At 40.9% G+C, this 20,237-nt stretch overlaps 1 protein-coding gene across 4 annotated transcripts in view; it reads right to left on the bottom strand.

Moving 5' to 3' along the window:
• The window catches only part of GABRB2 (gamma-aminobutyric acid type A receptor subunit beta2), a 284,788-nt gene that overhangs the window by 12,912 nt on the left and 251,639 nt on the right, over nt 1-20,237 (bottom strand). For all 4 annotated transcript variants that reach the window (XM_014597681.3, XM_014597682.3, XM_059733472.1 and 1 more), the window contains one exon: nt 19,041-19,285. In XM_014597681.3, the coding sequence (XP_014453167.1) occupies nt 19,041-19,285 (245 nt within the window). The remainder of the gene's footprint in view (nt 1-19,040; nt 19,286-20,237) is intronic.

Raw genomic sequence — 20,237 nt, 5'->3', positions numbered from 1 at the left:
TTGAGAGAAAAAAACAATGTTCTTTGGGGATAAGAGCCAAATCTTTGCTCAGTAGCCTAACCAAGGCAGGGCAACCAGGGCAGCTGCCACAGGTGCTGACTGGAAGTGATGAGCAGGAAAAAGAAAAAGAAAAAGAAAAACCACTGCTGCCACAGCTGCATGATTGTGCCAGCAACACAGCATTAGCTAGTAAATTGCTGCTGGCCTAGGCACTTGGGCACATTGTTATGATTCTACAGGGAGTAAAATAACACTCTGCAATTTGAAGAAAAAATTCCATGCTACAGCTACATGTCTGACCTTCCCGTACATGTCCAGAGGGCTAGTGAAAAGACTAAAAATTAGCTGAAGGGGTTTTTAAAACAGGACTTGAATTTCCACTACAGCTTGCGCTGGGAAGGAGAACAAGAATGGCTTTCTTGTATCCAATTCTGGTTCCCACATTCCCTACATTGACCATTTTGTGAAATACCTGTTATCCTTGCCATTTTCAGGAGTAAATGGAGATAGATACCTGGACCATCCAGTGGAAAGAAAGATTAGAAATAGGAAGAATTCTTGTTTAGGTACATATCTTAGTCTTTAAAGCTATAACTTTTCCATTCCTAATTTCTATGTCTAAGAACATTGACCAAGGTACATTTGGCCTTAAACTATGCCTTATAGCAAAGTAGGGAGAACTAGACAAAGAAATAAGGCCTTTAACTTGTATATTCAATTTCTATTTCCTAACAGTAAGTTTAATTGTAGTTTAATAGTAAGTTTTAACTGAACCTTCAATCAAAACGCAGATTAAGAAAAAACATCTGTATTCAGGACACCTCGTAAGCAGATATTTATCTTCAACAAGACTTAATCTCATGTTTAAGTGCTCTCCCGATCTCAAGCCTAATATATCACATGCAAATTTATAACAACGATGCACATCAGCACATTAGTCATTAGCTGCAAACCATGCTCAGTGAAAAGAAATTTGCAAGGCAAATCAGTTAACATATCTATCATAAGGGTAAACTAACATGCAAGGAAAAAATATTCTTCGAAAGGAAATAGTTTACATACATGTAATAAAGAGATTTTTCTATGTCTATGAACATTTGATGATTTAAATACTGATATTTTAAAAAATCTCTTCGTTTAACTTATAACTTAGAAAGAAGAGAAAGTATACAGGTGGAAAAGATCACTAAAGTTTCATATCGATGGTGTTTAAAGGAGGTTGCAGCAGAAATAAATCTACAACATAGATGTTTTAAAGGAATAACAAAGTGTGACATCAGAAACTATCATCACCAAAGTAAAAAATCAACTCCATTTTAACCTCTAATAGTTCCATTTTAAAGATCCCCTCACCTCCCCAAAAATGTGAGCCAAGTTTTACTAAATTGCATGTACTAAAGGCTGTTTTCCTGGCTGGAAAGGTTTTATGAGGAATGTTTTAAGATTTAAACATTGACTGATCTGAATTACCTCAGACCATTTTTTTGGGACAACTTTTTGGTGCCCATTGGGAAGAAAATTCAATCTTTTATTGAAATTAAGCATAAAACATTTTAATACAAATTGCATTTAAATTTTTCAGTAAAGTTGTAAATATGTTGATACGTTTAGGAGGTACCAAAGATATAGACTTCAGAATGGAATTTATTGGGACATTCTAGCTAGTGATGGCTGTGTTCAGCATATAGCAGAGAAACAAAATACTATGCCTCTAAGATTTCTCACTAAGGACAATTATTTATTAAAATCCTTACTCTAATTAAATGCATATATTTACCTCTTTGGGGACCCATATAAAATGCTGTGTTTGTACAGTAAAATCTTCACATTTTCTCTTTAAGATTAATAGATTGTAAGGCTGGAAGGGACTTCGGAAGATCATCGGGTCCAGCCTCTTGCACCCAGCAGGAAAGACAACTGGGGTCAGGTGATCCCCGCAAGGTGACCGTCCAGTCTCGTCTTGAAAATGTCCAGGGTAGGTGATTGAACCACCTATGGAGGGAGCTTATTCTAGAGTTTGGACACCCTAACTATGAAAAAGTTTTTCCTAATGTTGAGCCTGAAACAGTCTCCCAGGAGCTTGTGACCATTACTCCTGGTTTACTCCAAGGTGCTCTGGTGAACAGTTGTTCACTGAGCTCTTGATGTACTTCCCTAATGTAATGGTAAGCTGCTACCAGGTCCCCTCTCAGCCTTTTCTTTTAGGCTGAAGAGTCCCAGGTCGCTAAGCCTATCCTCATATGGCTTGCTGTGCTAGTCTCCGATGTTAATCTTAAGCAGAAGATTAATTGAATGCAACATCACCCTAATACTAACATCATACCATTCTAATTTTAAAAAGCACAAGGATTTTATGCTTTTTCAAAGGAAATCAAGTATCATTTTAAAAAATGTTACCCTTTGGTTTGTGAGTAGCATTACTCATGATTATTCGCTGGAACCTAACTGAAGGCAATGACAGGCTGAAAGGCTGAAAGCAAATGTGGAAACATATCATGAACATTTTCAGGATCTAAGAGACATTTTTCCATGCACACTTCTGAAATATTATTGTACATAAGGCAATACTCTCATGGCTAGTCCTCAGTAAGGTCAACAAAACTGGACTCTTGATATTATTTAACCTTTTGAAATACTTCAGCAAAATGAGCATACATCAACGTCCATTTTAGAAAGACAGAAAAGCTCTTTTTAACTGAACCTCTAAGTTGCAGCTCTTTATATAGTTTCCTAAAAAAGAAATATCCAAGGGACACTTGGTTATTCTCACAACTGGTGGCAGTGACTTGAAAGGTGTATACAAAGTTATTTAGGGATCATTTGGATACAGTTGTGTTTCTGAAACACAAGCCAGACAGCCAAAGTAATGCTGATGAGTTTTGGAACATCTAGCCAACTCTCTTAAAGAGACTTGTATAAAATATATAGGTGTTACTTTTCTTGCATGAAGTCAGATACAAGTTTTATTGTGGTAAACAATCAGGGACGATGGAATTTTTATATCACAGACTGAAAGACCAGAAACTGGAGAGTATGACAGTACCGAGTTCCATACCTTTTCACCACCAAAATAACTTTGATGTACACACAGCCTTATGATTATGAGGGGGGAAAGAGAAATGATTCCTTGGGACCCAACAGAAAGATTAAGAGATGATGGTCCCATATTTCATGAACTCAAGAGCAGGGGTGTCATGGGCTGGGGGATGGGCTTGGCCACCAGATTGGTTCCATCTGACCCAATAGTAGTCCAGCAAGATACTACTGTAAGTTAGGGGGGCAGGGCTAGTAGGTATGGTCTGCTGAAAAATTCAAGGTGTCTGTATCCCATTGGATGAGACTTTGATATTGGCAGAGAGGGGAGGAGTGGGTGAAGGGATACAGGAGGTGTAAGCAAGGGTTATGCAAATATAAGCCTTATTTGCTCCACTTCTGTCTGATCCCTGCTGCCAGCCCCTGGACCAATGATACCTTTAGGAATCCTCAGCTGGCAGACCTGTTGCAGCCACTGCTAGACCACAGGTTTAACCTAGGAAGAACCCTCATAATCTGGATCTGCCCAAGACCCAGGATCAGCTTGACACCCCTTCTCTAGAGGAAGGCCCCTAGGGAGCAGTGACAAACACTGACTAAAAATATGGGGTGAAATCCTGTTCCAAGTCAGCTTGTTATGCTGGTGGAGCCTCATCTAGAGCACTGTGTCCAGCTTTGGGCACTGCACTTGAAGAAAGATGTGAACAAATTGGAAAGAGTACAGCTGAAAACAACAAAAATGATTAGAGGTCTAGTAAATATGATTGACATAAAAAGGTTGGAAGAAATGGGATTATTTACTCTGGAAAAGGATGAGGTGGATACTAGTCTTCAAATACATGAAGGTTGGTTATGAAAAAGATGGTGATTGACTATTTTCTGTGGCAACAGGGGACAGGGATAAGTAATAATCACCTTAAATTGCAAGAAGGGAAATTTACATTGGATATTAGGTAAACTTTCTTACTGTCAGGGTGGTTAAGCCTTGGAACAGATTACCTAAAGAGGTTGCAGAATTTCCATCCTCCAAAATACTTAAGATCCGGTTAGGCAAACAAGTGGTCGGGATGGTTTATGCAGGAATGATCCTGCCTTGAGCAGGGTTTGGACTCCTGAGATCCCTTCCAACCCTATTTTGCTACAATTCTATAACAAAATTCCTTTTGACCTCAGGGGAGACAGAATTTCTATCATGATCTTCATGGAAAAAATCATTGACAAATGTTCACCCAATGGAAAATGTTTACATTTTGACAATTATTTTCAAAGTTAAAAAAAAAAAAGTAAAATAATTTGAACAGCTCTTTGCCATAAAATGTGTTAGTATAACTTGAACAATCATTTGTGATTTCTTCCAGTCTAAAATTTAAAAATATTGAAATTTAATTGAAAAATGAAAGGAAAAATCTATTTATGGTGGAAATTTTCTATACATGTCTATAATGTATAGTTATGACATTTCATGGATATATAAATTTCATATGCAACAGGTTTCCCCAAGAACTTCTTGTTACAGCTGCATCTTTTTAATATATTTAAAAATATATAGGATTTAATGCCAGCAAACCAAACTGACAGCAAACCAAACTTCTTATCCAAAGATCTCATAAAGCATTAACCCCCAGCTTCTGACCTGGACCACCACAGACATGTGGCTGCATTTCCAGAATAAAAAATGAATGTCTGTCCACTTGCTTATCTGTTCAATCTATGCAATTTAGTCTAACCTGCAAAGATTGAATCAATTCAGTCTCAGGCTTTTTGACTGTCTGTACTTAGCTCTTGTGTTTTTGTGTTCATTACTCTTGATCTAGTTCTTCATGCAAGAAAAGTAATGTCTATATAGACTACTGCAGTGCAGTTCCACATTAAAGGCCTCCCAATAATCAAAATTTTCCAGAAATGAAAGCTATAGTGGCAACCATTTCAGTTATTTTGAAATAAGGAAAATAACTCTGCAACAAAATCTGACACAGCAATTTTGTTTCTCAAAAAATATTGAAAGTTTACTTGCTTATTCTAGACAAAAGACTCATCTGTTTATGGTGGCAAAAATAGTTTTCTTTGAAAAGTAAGCAGCTAGACAGGTGTTCGAGGCCCCAACCACACCAGGTTTTTGTGATGTAGGAGTTTTTAAACTGAATTTTTTGTTACCCTCAAACATATGCTGTAATGCTCTCTGGTGTGGTTCAGTTGTACTAACTAAATAAATATCATTATATGCACTTGCACCTGGGAGACTGTCAAAGCTCAGCTCTTTTTATACCGTCTACACTGTTCTATGATTCTTCTGACTTATATTAAATAATATCTTACTCTACAAGTGTCCCCACTGATTTCAGTCTGACTGATTAAATGGCAAGGTACTTTTCAGTGAGAGTCAGGGTGGCAGAAAATGACCCCATGTCCCATCTAACCTCCAACACTAAAGGAACTCTACCTTTTGCAAAGCCCTATAATTCCCCCTACCTCCCCACAAAAAGTTTCCCTTCATCTAAAGCATGGCTAGGCAAAATGGCCGATCTGGCAAGCAGCCAGACTCCATTTCCAAGCGCCCCCTGCCCACATGGCTGGGGTCAGTCTCCATGGATACCCCAGCCACAGCTGTGTGAGAAAGCTCAAGGCTGGGGTTTCCATGGAGACCAGCTGCAGCCATGCTGACCCTGTGCATGACAGAGCAGGGAAGGAGGCTGCTCTGGAGCTGCTGGGAACTTGCAATGGGGGCAGCTTGTTCTGGAACTAGGCCAGAGCCTCCAGGCAAGCGACGTGCAAGAAGGGGATCAAGGCTGTGCCCCAGCTACTTGCAGAGGTGACAGCCTGGTCTGGAGCAGGGGCAGAGCCATGATCCCCTGCTTGCGCACCCCTGCCCAGAGTGTGCAGACTACAGATCGTGGCTCTGCCCTGGCTCCAGAGCAAGCTACCCCCATCGCAAGATTCCAGTGGGTACAGAGCAGCCCCCTGCTCTGCTCTGCTGTGCGCATTGCCAGCATGGCTGCAGCTGGTCTCCATGGCAACCCCAGCCCTGAGCAACTGCAGCTGGGGTCTCCATTATAGTTTATTTATAACAGACCAGATCTGGCCTGTGAGCTGGATTTTGCCTGTCCCTGATCTAAAGTAAGCATCTTTCTCCACTTCATTTCTCCCATTTCCACCTGTCTTTTTAGACTCCCTCTGCTTATAAGAATTCCACTTCACTACTTGACAATGGATTATGGAGTCCAATTTAGCTTATTTTGTGCTGCTCAGGATGGTGCAAAGGGGCTGGGAAAGTTGTAAAGAAAAGTTTGGAGATTCAGTCACCATGAGGAAACCTGCAGATGGCAAAATGCAGGCATAGCCAGTAGGGGTGTGCAAAATGGGCCGTATTCAATTTGGATTCAGATTCAGTCCAAATCATTGATTCGGTCCGAGTCATTGATTAGGATCGCTGTCCCAATTCGATACAGCCAAATCTGAATCTGAAGATTCGATGCTGATTTGAAAAATCAGCGATTTGGCCATAGACTCAGCTTTAAATGTTTTTTTTCTACATACCTCAAGGTACCAGGCACAGCTCATGAACACTGTGATGGTGGGGCAGATGGAGCATCCCACAGGAGTGTGGGGGGGCTCCCTGTGTGCTCAGCGGCAAACCCAGGAGTGGACAGGAAGTACTTCTGGGTCTGCCTCTGGGTACGCAGGGGACCCTCCCTGCACCCCCACCCCAGCTCAGCAATCAGCTGTGGAGGGATCCTGAGTGTTCCCTGACCCAGTTGCCAAGCTGGAGATCAGGGAGGGGTCCAGTGCATGCTCCCTGGTGGACCCAGAAATGGACTGGAAGTGCTTCTGGTCCACTTCTGGGTCCACTGCTGAGCACACTGGCGACCCCCCCCCACCAATGCTCCTGTGGGATGCTCCATCTGCCCTAACATCTCAGCATTCATGAGCTGCCTGATACCTTGAGGTATGTAGAAAAAACATTTAAAGCCATGTCTATGTCATTGAATCTATCCAAATCTCTCCAGATTGAATCAAAACCCTCCAAATCAATTCAGCGAGATTAAAGTGTCTCCTGATTTGATTTAGATTCAGAGATTCAGCTGCCAAATTGGGCCAAATCTCTGCCGAATCAAATCAGCGACTGAAGTTTCACACAGCCCTAATAGCCAGCTCTACCCCTATTAAAATCATGGGATATTTACAGATGTAAACCCTCCTCCCCCAATTGGTACTTTACTTTAAACTCCATGTGCCCCTGCACTGAGCCCAGTGCATGCCCAGAAAAGGCATTGCATTAGTTGGACCTGGATCACCCAACGTCTGTATAGATTGGGCACTCTATTGGAGCTTTTGGGAGGCTTTTACCTAAAAGCTGCGGCTTTTAGATAAAAGTGCCAAAAAGCCCAGCTGAAACACCTGATATATACAGACATTACAGACCCAGGTCAAACTAATGCGGTGCTTCTTCCAGTAAATTGTGTCCCACCGTGCACACGCACACACACACACACACACACACACACACACACACACACACCTGTCAGTGCCCAAAATGATTTAATGGGCACTATAGTTGGTACAATGAAGCACATGGTGAACATACTAGAGCTTGAGCTCTTGAGCTGCCTGAGCTTTGTGGGTTGGGATATGTATGCATGTATATTTACCTAAGCATGTGCACAAGGACACCTAGTATGCCTCTCTCCAAACCTGCTAAGTAGGGGAGTACCATGTCTGCATCCCCTGCTTTCCTGTATTTCCTCAAGTCAAGACCTGTAGTCCATGGGGTCCTAATGTAGTATCACCACAGTGTCCACTTTCTGGGGGCTTTATGGTATAATCTGGCCATGACCTGCTCAGTAACTGAAACAGATTTGCAAAATCCATTGTTCCATTAAGTTGCACAAGCACCCTTAAAGGGACAACATTGTGATTGAAATCTATAAAAAGGTGGTTCCAGCTGAATATCACATTCTACACAACACAACCTTTGGTCTCTTGTCTCATTCTCTGATGTAAATTACCCTCTGTCTAATCAATCTATTTGGTTCTGACTTGATGTTTTGTAACAAAAATGTACTGCAAATTTAGACATGCTGACTTTGAGCATGTTGCATAGTACAACAACTTCTGAGTAAGGAATTATTTGTTGTTTTAAAAATACACACCATATACTTATAAAATGCCTTTATAACCTTATAAAATACCTTAGCTAACATGAAAATATTAGCCATATCAGCTGACATTAAAAATAAATAAATAAATAAATAAATATATTCTGGCTCAACAAATGTATATAGACAGCCTTACAGTGTTTCATAATATACCTATCTAGGTTTGGTTTTAGCTGTCAAGGGGGAAATTGCTGCATTAATGCTTGCATTAAGAAACAATACTAGATGGATTACAGTTTTGAGGTCAGGCTTTTATTTTTGTGTCTTAATGTACCATGTATTGTAGATTTGTAACCTGTATAATTATAGCACATCTGTGCTTCTAGCTATTCTGAAAGTAAATAGGCTCTAATTATAAATAAACTATAACTTGAGAAAGGGAACTATTGCGCAAAAGTCAACACAAATTTACATTGTGAAAAAAAAGTTCTGAATATTGAAAAAAAATATTTTGAACTAAAGCAGCAACATTATAATTATAAATCAGCTTGTTTTCCCATTAAAATTTACACTATCTGCCTAAACAATCTGGCTAATTTATATTGGACCATCAATGCATGCATGGAGAAGTAGCTTTTCTTCTGGAGGTCTGTGTTTTTTGAAGTATATTTATGTATTTTCTACGCTGTAATTTTGCAAATGAGTGAATTGTGGAGAAAGGAATAAAAAAGGTATAATATCCTTCAGTGTATTACACCAAAAGTAAATATTAGAATTCAGAAAGTGACTAAACACCATGTTTTGACTTCAGTGTAGTAGCCAGAGGCCACATACAACCATTTAGTTTCTCTTGGGAGAGTGACTGCTCTTCCAGGAGAAGCCTGGAAGTTTACAGTTATTTAGGACTTTTCTCCAAGAGAAAAACAGGCCACTCCAGGAGAAAAATAACCTGGGATAGTTTCTCCTGGGAGAGGGCATGTCTGTATACATTCTCCTCTGAGAGAAGCTGCATATTCCTCCTGCATTCTAGGGTGCTTTGCTTCTGTCTCCCTACCCCTACTCCCAAGGAGGCTGTGTGTCACTTGCTAGACTATCATTCCAGCAGAGCAGGAAGCAGAACATGCTCCCTTTACATTCCCCACACTGTGTTGCAGGAAGACTCAGGGCTGTACCGATACACTGCTGCCATCTGTCTCCAGTAAGACTAAGGGTGCCCATAGAGCATGTTGAGATGTGTGCACAAAGGCCCCCTGGCTGCTCATTTGGAACACTGCAAGCTCTCTGCTATTCCGGAGCTGAGCATTCTTTTCAGGCATCTCTGGGTAATTTTTTCTACCAGGAAAATAAACCCAGGAAAATTCTCCAGATCATTTGAATGTGTGTATGTAGCCCATGAGCCAGCTTTATCTTTCCTATAAACAAGATCCCCCACAGCAAAAAACCAGTAGAAACAATCCAGACAAAATATAACTTCCTACATTATCTACAGTCCCTCCTTAGCCAGTTCAACCTTCATTTTTTGAGTATTATTTCCCCATTCTCCTAATAAAGGACAGTTTGTAGCTTCTTTCCATGACCACTACAACCTCTGTTGCCAAACTGTAGTTTTGAAGGAAGCAAGCTTAAAAACCAGTTGCATTTAACCCTATATGTTTGTGTGGTTCACTGAACCAACTTTACCAGCCATTAAATTATCATATGGTTATGAAGGAGCTTTGATAATTTATCCAGAACAATGGATATCTCAGTGAATATTTACTGTTCAAATGTATATTTCTATTTTAATTACACCTCCAGAAAAGTCAATAAAATAAGTACTAGTCTAGATAAAGTAGGCTCAATTAATAACAACGAGCACCATGGAGAAAGCATTGATGTTTCTGAAGGGCATAATAATAGAGGTGCAGCATGCCAAACCACAGGCTACTGGGATGAATTTAAAATGAAACAGAAACTCTAGTGGAAATAAACTGCAAAGCAAACTATCCTGGAAATACAATTACAAATCTTATACCCAGACATGATTACAAGTCCTGAATCAGCAAATGAGGAGAAGCAAACACAGTAGAAAACGCTGCTTATAAATGGACGCAAATAATAAATGCATCAGAACAAAGATAAACCACAAACAAAACCTCTTTACCAGTCATGTAACCTTGGAGTGATGATTCTGAGAAAGTAGAACTAATGGATTTGTTAACCCTTTAAATTAGTGGTGCTCAACTTTTTTCCAGCAGGCTGGCACAACAGGGCCCCATCTGGCTGTGTGGAAGGGGGCAGGAGGCAGCAAAGCCCCAACTCACCACCAAAAGGGGAAGGACACTTGACATAGCCCCAAACTGGCCCTATGGGGAAAGGGGGGTATTCCCCCAGGTCCATGGCAGGGAGAGGGCATTGGTCTCAGCCTAGCTCCATGATGGAAAGGTTTAGCTCTAATCTGGCCCTGAGGGGGAAGGGAACATGACCTCGCCCCAACCCTATTCTGTGTGGGAAAGGGGGCATGACCTGGCCCCAACCTGGCCATGCAGAGGGAAGAGAGCTGCATGGCCCAGCTCTGATCTGCTACAGGGCTTGGGGTTTGGGAATTTGGCAGCAAAGGAAGGTGGCCATATCAACTGCCAACACTCTACTGCTGTGAAATTTCCCAAACCATTGGGAGCTCCACAGGCCAGATGCCATGGCTCTGCAGGCCAAATTTGGCTCATGGGATAAAGGTTGAGCACCCCTGCATAAATAATTATGAAGACAGGACTAATAGGTGCAAGAAGAGATTGAGATAGTAATAACATGGCTAAAGGTTACTTGAAGACCTGGGTACATGCAAGCTAGTTGCATAGAGATCTACACCCCAGAAATCATGGGTATGGAAGGAGCAATCTGTACATAAACTCTGAAGACCTAGAGAGGACCAAGAAGAATGTAAGTATATTGGTATACAATTGTTTTTACTTTAAAAGATTCCCATCCATCCCTTGTAAATGAATCAAGCAAAGTGGGAACAAAATTATAAAAATTGTGAAGGCCCTTCATAGGCTTTTCACAACATGAGTTAGATCAGTAAAGCATCTGAAATGGTACTGTAAGTTTCAGAGGAGGGGAGTCAATATTTGAAGACCTGGGCATAAGCACAATTAAATTGATCAAAAGCTGGCTTTCTGGACCTGGTAGGATAAAATCAAAATAATAAAAACATTAAGGAACAATAAATAAAGAGAGTAATAATAACTATGAATTCATCTAGTTGGGAGAGTGTTTTAAGGGATTCCAGGGATCAACATTCATTTACTAGCTTTATAAAAGAACTGGAAGACAAAGTAGAGAATAAGTGACCTAAGTCTGTAGATACTAATTAAGGAATAATGGTCCAAAATGAGAAGGCCCCTAAAAATGCAAATATAATCTTTGAGCATTAAGGCTATACTAATAAAAACTAGATTTTAAATTCAAATGGAAAAGGATAAATTTGTGGTTAAGTGATCCTTAATAAAATATCATTCCAAATGTCTATACAAAGTGGTAAGACAGGTCTTACCATTAGAGCTACAATTAAATGTTAGAAGAGTTAAAAATAAAATAACATACCATATTTACTTGAATCCAAGATGAGCTTACCCCTCCCCCCCATTCAACATGGGAAAAAAAGCCTTTCATCTTAAATTCAAGTGTAAGTGCTTGGGAGTGTAAGGGAAGAGAAGAGACATGGTGGCAGAAAGTAAGACACCAGGTTGGAAGGGTGCTTGCAAGCAGCCGTACAATCACCAAAGCTACACAGAGCCATGCAGGGCTCCTTCTTCTCCTGGTGTTTCCAGAGGGGAGGAGGAAAGAACATGAGCTCCGCCATAAAGAGAGACTTGGCGCAGACAAGGGAGGAACCACCAGAACTGGAAGTTCCTGAACCCAACAAAGTGAGAGTAGGAATGGCTGAGAGCATTCAGGAGGCTAAAAAGAAGGTTCTTCAGGGAGTCAGCTCAAGTAAGAAAGCTGACAGGGAAGAAGCCAAGGCAAAGCAGCTTTCAGGTAACCTGAAACCTCAGCATGGCAGCCCGGGGAGAAAGACTGAGAAGGAGGTACCAGAAAGACCTGAATGGGTTACCCTAAAGACCTGAATAGAAGGATAGAGATATGTTGACTTTGTTTTCTCCACCTGAGGGAGGAGGGAAATAATCCTCTTTGATGCAGAGCAATAGTGAACAGTAACTGTCTGCACCTAAGATGGAAGGTTGTTTAAACTCAAGACAGTTCATTTTTTTTCTAAAGCCCTAGCCAAGACTGTGTAGTTATGCCTTACTTGAGCCAGAGGTATAGGAAGGACTCTGACAGACTCTGGCAGAGTATATAAACAATAAGTTAACACCTGGTGGGACAGGAGACGGTATAGGAATTGGTGGAGACCTCACTATACTAAGGCAGGCATAAGGACCAATTGTGCAAGAAGCTACACACCCAGACATTTCTTCTTTTCTCCCTTATCAGCAAGTCATGGCAGGCGAGAGTGTGAAAGCTCCTGGCAATCTTCAGCTAGCCAGATGAAGAGCAATGACTGCTTTAATAAAAAAAAAAAAAAACAGAAAAGGAAAACCTCACGGAGAAGGTGATAACTTTCTGAGACTAATTGATGACCTAAATTGAGGTGAGACTGACATCAATTACAAATTAATGTTCATCAGGAATGGACGGGGAGGGAGAAGGCAGTGACTGTAGTTCTGACTCAAGCCTGGGGTTGGAGTCAGAGAGGCTCCCCCTGCCCACTGCAACCTTTAAACATAGAAAATTATAACAAATGTATACATTTTCTGTGTCTAGAATCTTAAATTCAAAGCTCTCTTAGATTCCAGTAAATATGGTACTAAATTAGAATGTCATAGTAAATGACATATAATAAAGTCTTCAGACAGCAGAGATAATACTCTTAATTTGTAAACAAATATGGGGGAAGGGACCGATTATAGTCAGAGCAAGATTGCATTGATATAACCAATAGTAGACTTACAGAGATGCACTTAGGCTTGATATATGGAGAAGATTGCTAGAAGAGTTAGAATAAAGAACAGGTCAGCTGCAGTAACTTCAGCATTAAATACTGGCAGATGACAACCAGATACTTACAGAAATACAGTAGGGACATGTCTGTATACTGCAGAGCTTTAATCTTTTCAGCCAGAGGTGGTTATAAATAAAATGGGGCTTGTCAAACAGTTTGTTTTAATTATCCCATTATGAAGAATTTGTGGGAAATCCATTTGAATTTTTTCCTCACCCTTTGTGCTTTTGAACTTTGCTTGGTTTTTGGTATTCTAACTGTATTTTATGAAAAATATTGCATGTATGTTATATCTTAAATCAGGGGTTCTCAAACTTTGTGATACTGCAACCCCGAGTGCTGGATGGTGGTGGTGGGGGACAGGGAGCTTGCACACGGCAGTCACTGCCACCATCCACCACTCCATGCCACTGCTGCGCACTGCTGTGTGTGCCCCCTGGAAAGTTTGTGGTCCCCTATTAAGTTACTTGTGACCCCCTGGGGGGTAACGATCTGCAGTTTTATAATCCCTCTCTTAGACCAAAATGTTGCAATGGGCTGGGTATGTCAGACTTTGTGAAACACCACCATTTTGTTTCAATGTCTTTTTCACTGTTTCAAAGGGACAGTGTTTTGTTTCATTGTTTCATTTAGTTTCAAAGCACTGTTCCATTTCATTTCATCAAAACTGTTTCGCTGTTTCGACACGTTTTGATGTTTTGCCCATAGGCTATAATGGATCATGAAAATACCTAAAACTTTGTCATTTCTTGCCTGATTTGGATGACAATTGAAGGGATGGCAGCCCCTTCTAAGGGCATGAATCCTGCCAATTTTCAAGGAGATAGCTGCAGAGGTTTATGGGAAATTGTACCTCAAACTGTTCAAAGCAAAACTCATGACACTTGCCGGCAGTGGCAGCCTCCTGTCATCCAGTGCACAGATTTGGGGGACTGCACCCCTGGGAAGAGTCTGGCACAGCTCCACAGTCCTCCTGGGGGTACAGGCCCCTGGATCTGTGGACCAGATGACAGGAGGCTGTCACTTCTGCCTGGGGCCAGCGGCAGCAGCAATCTTCCTGGTGCTGGGCGAGAGCTGCACCCAGCACCATTCCCAGGTGGCAGCAGCATTCTCCTGTCATCCTGCATGCAGATCTGAGGCCCCATGCCCTTGGGAGGGCTGTGGGGCTGTGCCAGGTTCCTCCCCGGGGGTGCAGGCCCCCGGATCTGCATGCCAGATAACAGGTGGCTGCTGCTGCTGGCTGGAAGTAAGCCTGGCTTTGAAACTCAAAATGTTTCAAAACTTTCAAAACATTTGAGTGCCCTCATTTTGTTTCAAAGCTGTTTTGAAGCCTTTTGTTTCATTTTGATTTCACTGTTTTGAGCTTGAAATACATCAAAACAGCTTTTAAATGAAACACCCGGTGAAATTTTGCACAGTCCTAGCATATAGTACAAAATTATTACAATTTTAAATTATACTGAGCCTAGTATCACATGGAACATCCCACAGGAAGCCTTGGTGGTGTTCACTCAAATGAAACAAATGGGAGGTTTCTTGTTCTGACTTACTAAATTTTCAAGTTCTCTAGGGTTAGGGACAGAAGTTGCAAACAAATTGGTTTAAGTGATCAGAAACTGGTTTAAACCTGTAATAGAACAGAAGCTCAGTGCACATACACTAATTTCAAAATGGCTGAAACTGGTTTAAAATAAAACTGATTGAATGTCGTTTCAGACCTAACTGATTTGGGTCAAACTGGTTTATGAAACATGTCCCAGACCCTTTCCTGGTTCAAGTTAAATCACAGTCCCTCAGCATCCCAGCCTGTTTTGCAATGCTGGGCTGGGCTGTATTGTCTGCTCCAGAGAGAGGGCTGGCCCAGCCCCTCTGCTCCCTAGCTGGAGCAGTAAGAGCTGGCTGGTAAGGGGGTAGAGGGGGCAAGCCCAGTTGAGGATACAGCCAGTCTTGCAGGGGGGGAGTGCCCCCCAGGCAAACCCCAGCTAGTGTCTTGGGCCAGGGAGGGGGATTAAACACCCCTTTCCCACTCAAACTTACTGCTGGCTGTAACTGTGAACTACAAATCCCAGAGACACCTGGAAGCAGGAAGAGGAAATAATGAACAACCCTGCAGAGTCCTCTGCTGTGATTTTGGACTGCAAATCTCACAGAACTCAGCGGCAGCAGGAAGAGACAGCAAGCACACAGCCCATGCTGACTACATGCCAGAGAGCTGTGTTGTACCACTCCCTGGCTTCTGCCCTGAGTCATTGCAGGCATGTGGCTGCATTTCCTGAATCAAAGGTAAATGTATTCACTTCTGTTTTAATTTAATCTGTGCAGTTTAGACTAACTTGCAAAGATTGAATCGATTCAGCCTTAGGCTTGTTGACTGTACCAGGAGATTCTAGTGGTTCCATCTAATGGTAGTAATATGTATCTAAGTGGAGACCCAGTGTCCCTGTACTGATACTGGAACTTCTTTATTTCTCTACCAGATCTTGGAACATTGTGAATGGATGTTTTCTATAGTTTGTTCCCTTTTGTAAATAAAATATTCCAGTTTATTAAAGAAGAATCTGACTTCTGTTGTTTGCCAAATGACATGAGTCACACTTTCAAATACATCAGCTGATACAATGAATACTGCATTGTTTCAATGTTATTTTACTGCTTTTTTGCCAATCTACTTTTACTTTACTTCTTAATCCATTGTTAAGGGAACTGCAAACTGTTCTGGACTCTCAAAAGGTACTGGGTTACTCTGGTAAGATTGCAGTAACCTAACAAAGCTGGCCAGCACTGGTGGCGGACTCAAAAATGCCAACTACAGTTAATACAGTTATCTCTAAATGTATTTCATACAAGGCAAACCCTGAGTGTTGTTAGCTTCTGCTATTCACAATAAAGTTATTTATCTCCTGTTACTGACTGTGAGAAGGGAAGAGAGACCTGAGAGAGCTTTCTCCATTCCCCACAACAGGTGGGGAAACACTGGGATGGCAGGCTCAGGTGTGCTGGTTTCAGAGCAGCCTGAACCTTCAGACTGAGAAGAGAGAGGCATGAGGCCTGGGATCTGAGTAGGCTGAAGAGGAGATGGCCAAACGAGTGGCTGGAGGGAGAAGGGGGAGTGAGCGAAGAGCAGTGGGGAGACACCACGGAGAGATGAGGCCTGGAGTCAGGAAGCCATGCCCAGCCCATAGAGGGAGCGGAGCCAGCTTCATGCCCTGGCAGGAGCATGCCAAGAAAGAACCCCAGGAGAGGTTGCTGAGCCCAGGGGAGAAACAAGAAGGAGCACCAAGCACAGCCAGAGTAGGCTACATCTGGCTACACGGGTACCCCTTGAGGAAGTGCGGGGAAGGGAGATGCAAGGCACTGCCAAGTGAGGTGGTGAAGCCACCTAGGACCATGAGTCTGAGAGAGACAGACTGGGGGATGATGGCAAATTCTACCACTGAGAGGCCCCTGCAGAGGGGTGGAAATTTGAGGGCCGAGTCAGGCCCCCGAGCAACTGGCGACGCTGAGTGCTGGGTCATGGCTGAAGGGGTGGGGACCCAGAGAAGGGACCCTAATGAAGCTGCAAGGTCACAGCAGAACACTGCCAAGCCCACAGAGCTTATGGTATGGAAGCACAGCCCCACATACATCTCAGTGGAAGGTGCTCATTTACATTTTTACTTTGGTTTATCTGAGTTTCCTTTATAAGAAAGCAAGGCCATGGCAAATTCAGTTACAGGTACATCAGCCCATAGCCAAAGGATGGCCAGGAGGTCTCTCACCCCCAAAGGAGGGACGTACATGTGAGAAGTGATCACCTGGAAGTGGAGCCTTAAGATGACAATGTCTGTTCCGGCACTGGATGTGGTAATGGTAGGGCAAAGGGGAGGTTGCAGCCCCAGGAAGAAACCTTGGGTGTGGCAACTCGCAAGCCACCTGCTGTAATGGTTTCCCAAGAAGAACATCAAGTCATGGCAGGAAAGCAAGAAAGGTGACCAGAACCCACAAATGGCACTACTTTGAGTCTTAGCCTAATGTTGCAAGGAGGTAGGGTACTGGTCAAGTGAGGACCTAAGCCTTACAATACGTACCAGTGACACTGACATACAGGATTTTGAATTGAGAATTCAGGATTTGATTCATATCTATGTTTCTTTGCTCTTTAATTCTGAGTTTAAAATGGTATGATAAATGGCCCACAGAGTGCCATGGAGCATGATTATTTTTCTTTTCATTATATGGCTCATAGATCTACTGTATAGGTAAATATGCAAGAGCTAACCAATGAGAAATTGTGAAATAAAGATATACAGTGTAAAGCACACATGATGGCTTTGTGATATCACGGAAATGATAGACCTGAGCCTTTCAATTGATATTAGAGGGTTTTGAACCAGGCTTTAGGTTTGATGGTTACATCAGAACCCAATGACAAACTTAGTCACAAAACTTTTGTGTTGTGTGCATTTTTTGCAAATTCACGCGGGGGGGGAGGGGGGGAGATTGGTAGGCATAGCTCTGATTGTTTCAAGGAAAACCTGTAACAAAAATATTGACAAGTGAAATAAAATACTTGTAACTGTTTTGTTTTTTTTTTTTTTTACACATTGATGGTTTTAATTCAGCTTGATCATGAACAATGGGATAGTTAAGTGTGAGTGGAATGAATTATGTACTGTGACATCAAAAGTAAATTGCCCAATCATCATGCATTTGTCTTAATTCATTCGCATACCATACTCCTATAAGATAAAACAATTAGATCTTTTTCACATTAAAAAAATATAGTTAGTGGACTAACTCTGAGACATGAAATATAATCTATCAATTGAAAATATTTAATCAAGTATAATATTTAGGTGTCAATTGATAGTGGACATAGATGGGTATCCACACTTCTACTACACTTACACTCAGTTTCTAACTACACAAGTTTCTGGGTACATGTGAAAAAATTCACCTCTAGAGCTGTATGAAACATATCAGTTTCCATTCATAAACATCTGTAGAAAATGGCTTTCTGGTTTGAAAACTGTAACCCTTTTAGTGTAGTGTTAGAATGCATTCATGGAAAAACTCTCAAATGGAAAAAGGGAAGGGAAAGGTTATGTAGCAGGGGACAGGGTTGGACAAAGAGCTGAAACTAGTACATTTCACTTGGATTTAAACTGATATTTTAAGAAAAAAATCAGTTTTTATTTTATGAAAACATTTTTGTAATATTGCATTGGGCATGATTTGCATTCACCCCAAAATTTGCTTTACAGGAAATTTTGCCAAAATGTATACATTAAACAATTTTTAAAATATATATAGCAATGGCTTCATTTCTACTACATCCATTGGACTGCAAACACTCTCCCCACATGGTTCAGATTCAGACCTGAAATTAAATGTATAGAAAACTGATGATTATATTTGGGTAATTTAACATTTAACAAAGAATATTTAGGATGCTTCCAGCTGAAGCCATGAAAAGATCTCTGAGTTTCAATTATTTCCTTTAGTCTATGGATAGGCCTAGGTTCCCTTAAAGGTTTATAAACTCTGTTTGAGTTTTGTTACTAGTGTTTCATACAGCTCTTTTTTTGCACACCAGCTTATAGCCATCATTTTGGATTTATTCTTTTAAAGAAAAAAAAAATTTTTGTGGATTTCTGCATTGAGAAAAAATCTCTGAGCACATGGCGAGTATCTGCTTTTGGAAGCAAGTTCTAATATTCACAGCTCCAGCTAGAGGGTGGCTTTCATTGCTGAGATAGCTAAGTATAATGCTCTGTACAGCTTGAGTAAATTTGTGGTAACTCTACTACATTTGTTCTACATAAGAAATATGGTTTTGAATTCTGTAGTGGCCACTATCCAATGCTAAAAATATACCCCCCATTTCAGTTTACCTTATTGACATCCATTCGCAACTTCTCATTGTTGGCACTGGCAGCTTTTTCTGCTGCTTTCTTTTGACGCTGGGGTCCCCTGCCAAAGAAGATGTAGTTGACCAATGCATACTCCAGCAAAGCCATGAAAACGAAGACAAAGCATCCCATCAGATACATGTCAATGGCTTTCACATAGGGAATTTTGGGGAGAGTCTCTCGAAGATGGGTATTGATTGTTGTCATGGTGAGCACGGTTGTGATTCCTGGAAAAAGATGAAAGGTTTATCAATTATTTTCAAGTCAGTCTTCTGTCATTATAAATCTTTAAATGCCAGCACCCCACAGAATATGAGAAGGCAGTCTTTTTTCCATGGTGGGGAAAAAAAATAGTGCATTTTCCTGATTTTTCTCTTTTCGAGATACAAATTGGTTATTTTTTGGAGCTGAGAAAATTACAACTACAATAAATTATATTAAATCAAATACATATCTTGGGTCATGCAAATATACTTTCTTAAGGGTGTAACTGCAGCCTTTTTAATGATCCTAGCTATCAGTTGCCAAAACAGAGCTACTGTCTCATGTCTCAGTGCTATTCTTTTTGTCCATGCTTATGTTTGAACACCTAAGGAGAATTCTTAGTCTCTTGGAAATGAATGGCAACATTTAAAACAAAATTAACAGAGTTGGATATCAACCTCTAGATTATGCTAATTTTCCCTAGCAAAGGATTATTCATCTCATCCATAGTTGAAGGGGGTACTAGTAGAAATAGTTTTTGAGTTAACTTTATGCTGGGATACTGTGATAATGCTCACGGTATCAACAAACACAAACGATTAATGATGAGATGCACTCATATAAAATAGCCCTCTGGGAATTAATTATGAAAATGGTTTTGTTTTTGCATTTAAAGGTAATGCTAAGGAAGCAAAGCCATATACCTATAGAGGGGAACATTAGTCATATGTACAGTCCTACTTCAAAACTAATGTATACTATCTAATGTATACTCAAAAGAAAAAGCAATTTATATTCCATAATGCATCACTGTACTTTTGTTCTGGGTTGCCATGAACTCAAATAAACTAAAAAATTTGCCTTTTAGATGAAATGCAAGTGCAATAAAAATCACCAAGGCAATTAGCCTAATTCCAGTTACAATGATTATACAGTTAGCTAATTCAGACATGAAATCACTTTATATTTTATTTA

This window comes from Alligator mississippiensis, chromosome 9 (genome assembly GCF_030867095.1).
Source record: "Alligator mississippiensis isolate rAllMis1 chromosome 9, rAllMis1, whole genome shotgun sequence".
Lineage (NCBI taxonomy): Eukaryota > Metazoa > Chordata > Crocodylia > Alligatoridae > Alligator > Alligator mississippiensis.
Note: the sequence above shows the minus strand (reverse complement) of the source record. Positions and strands in the feature narration are given on the sequence as shown.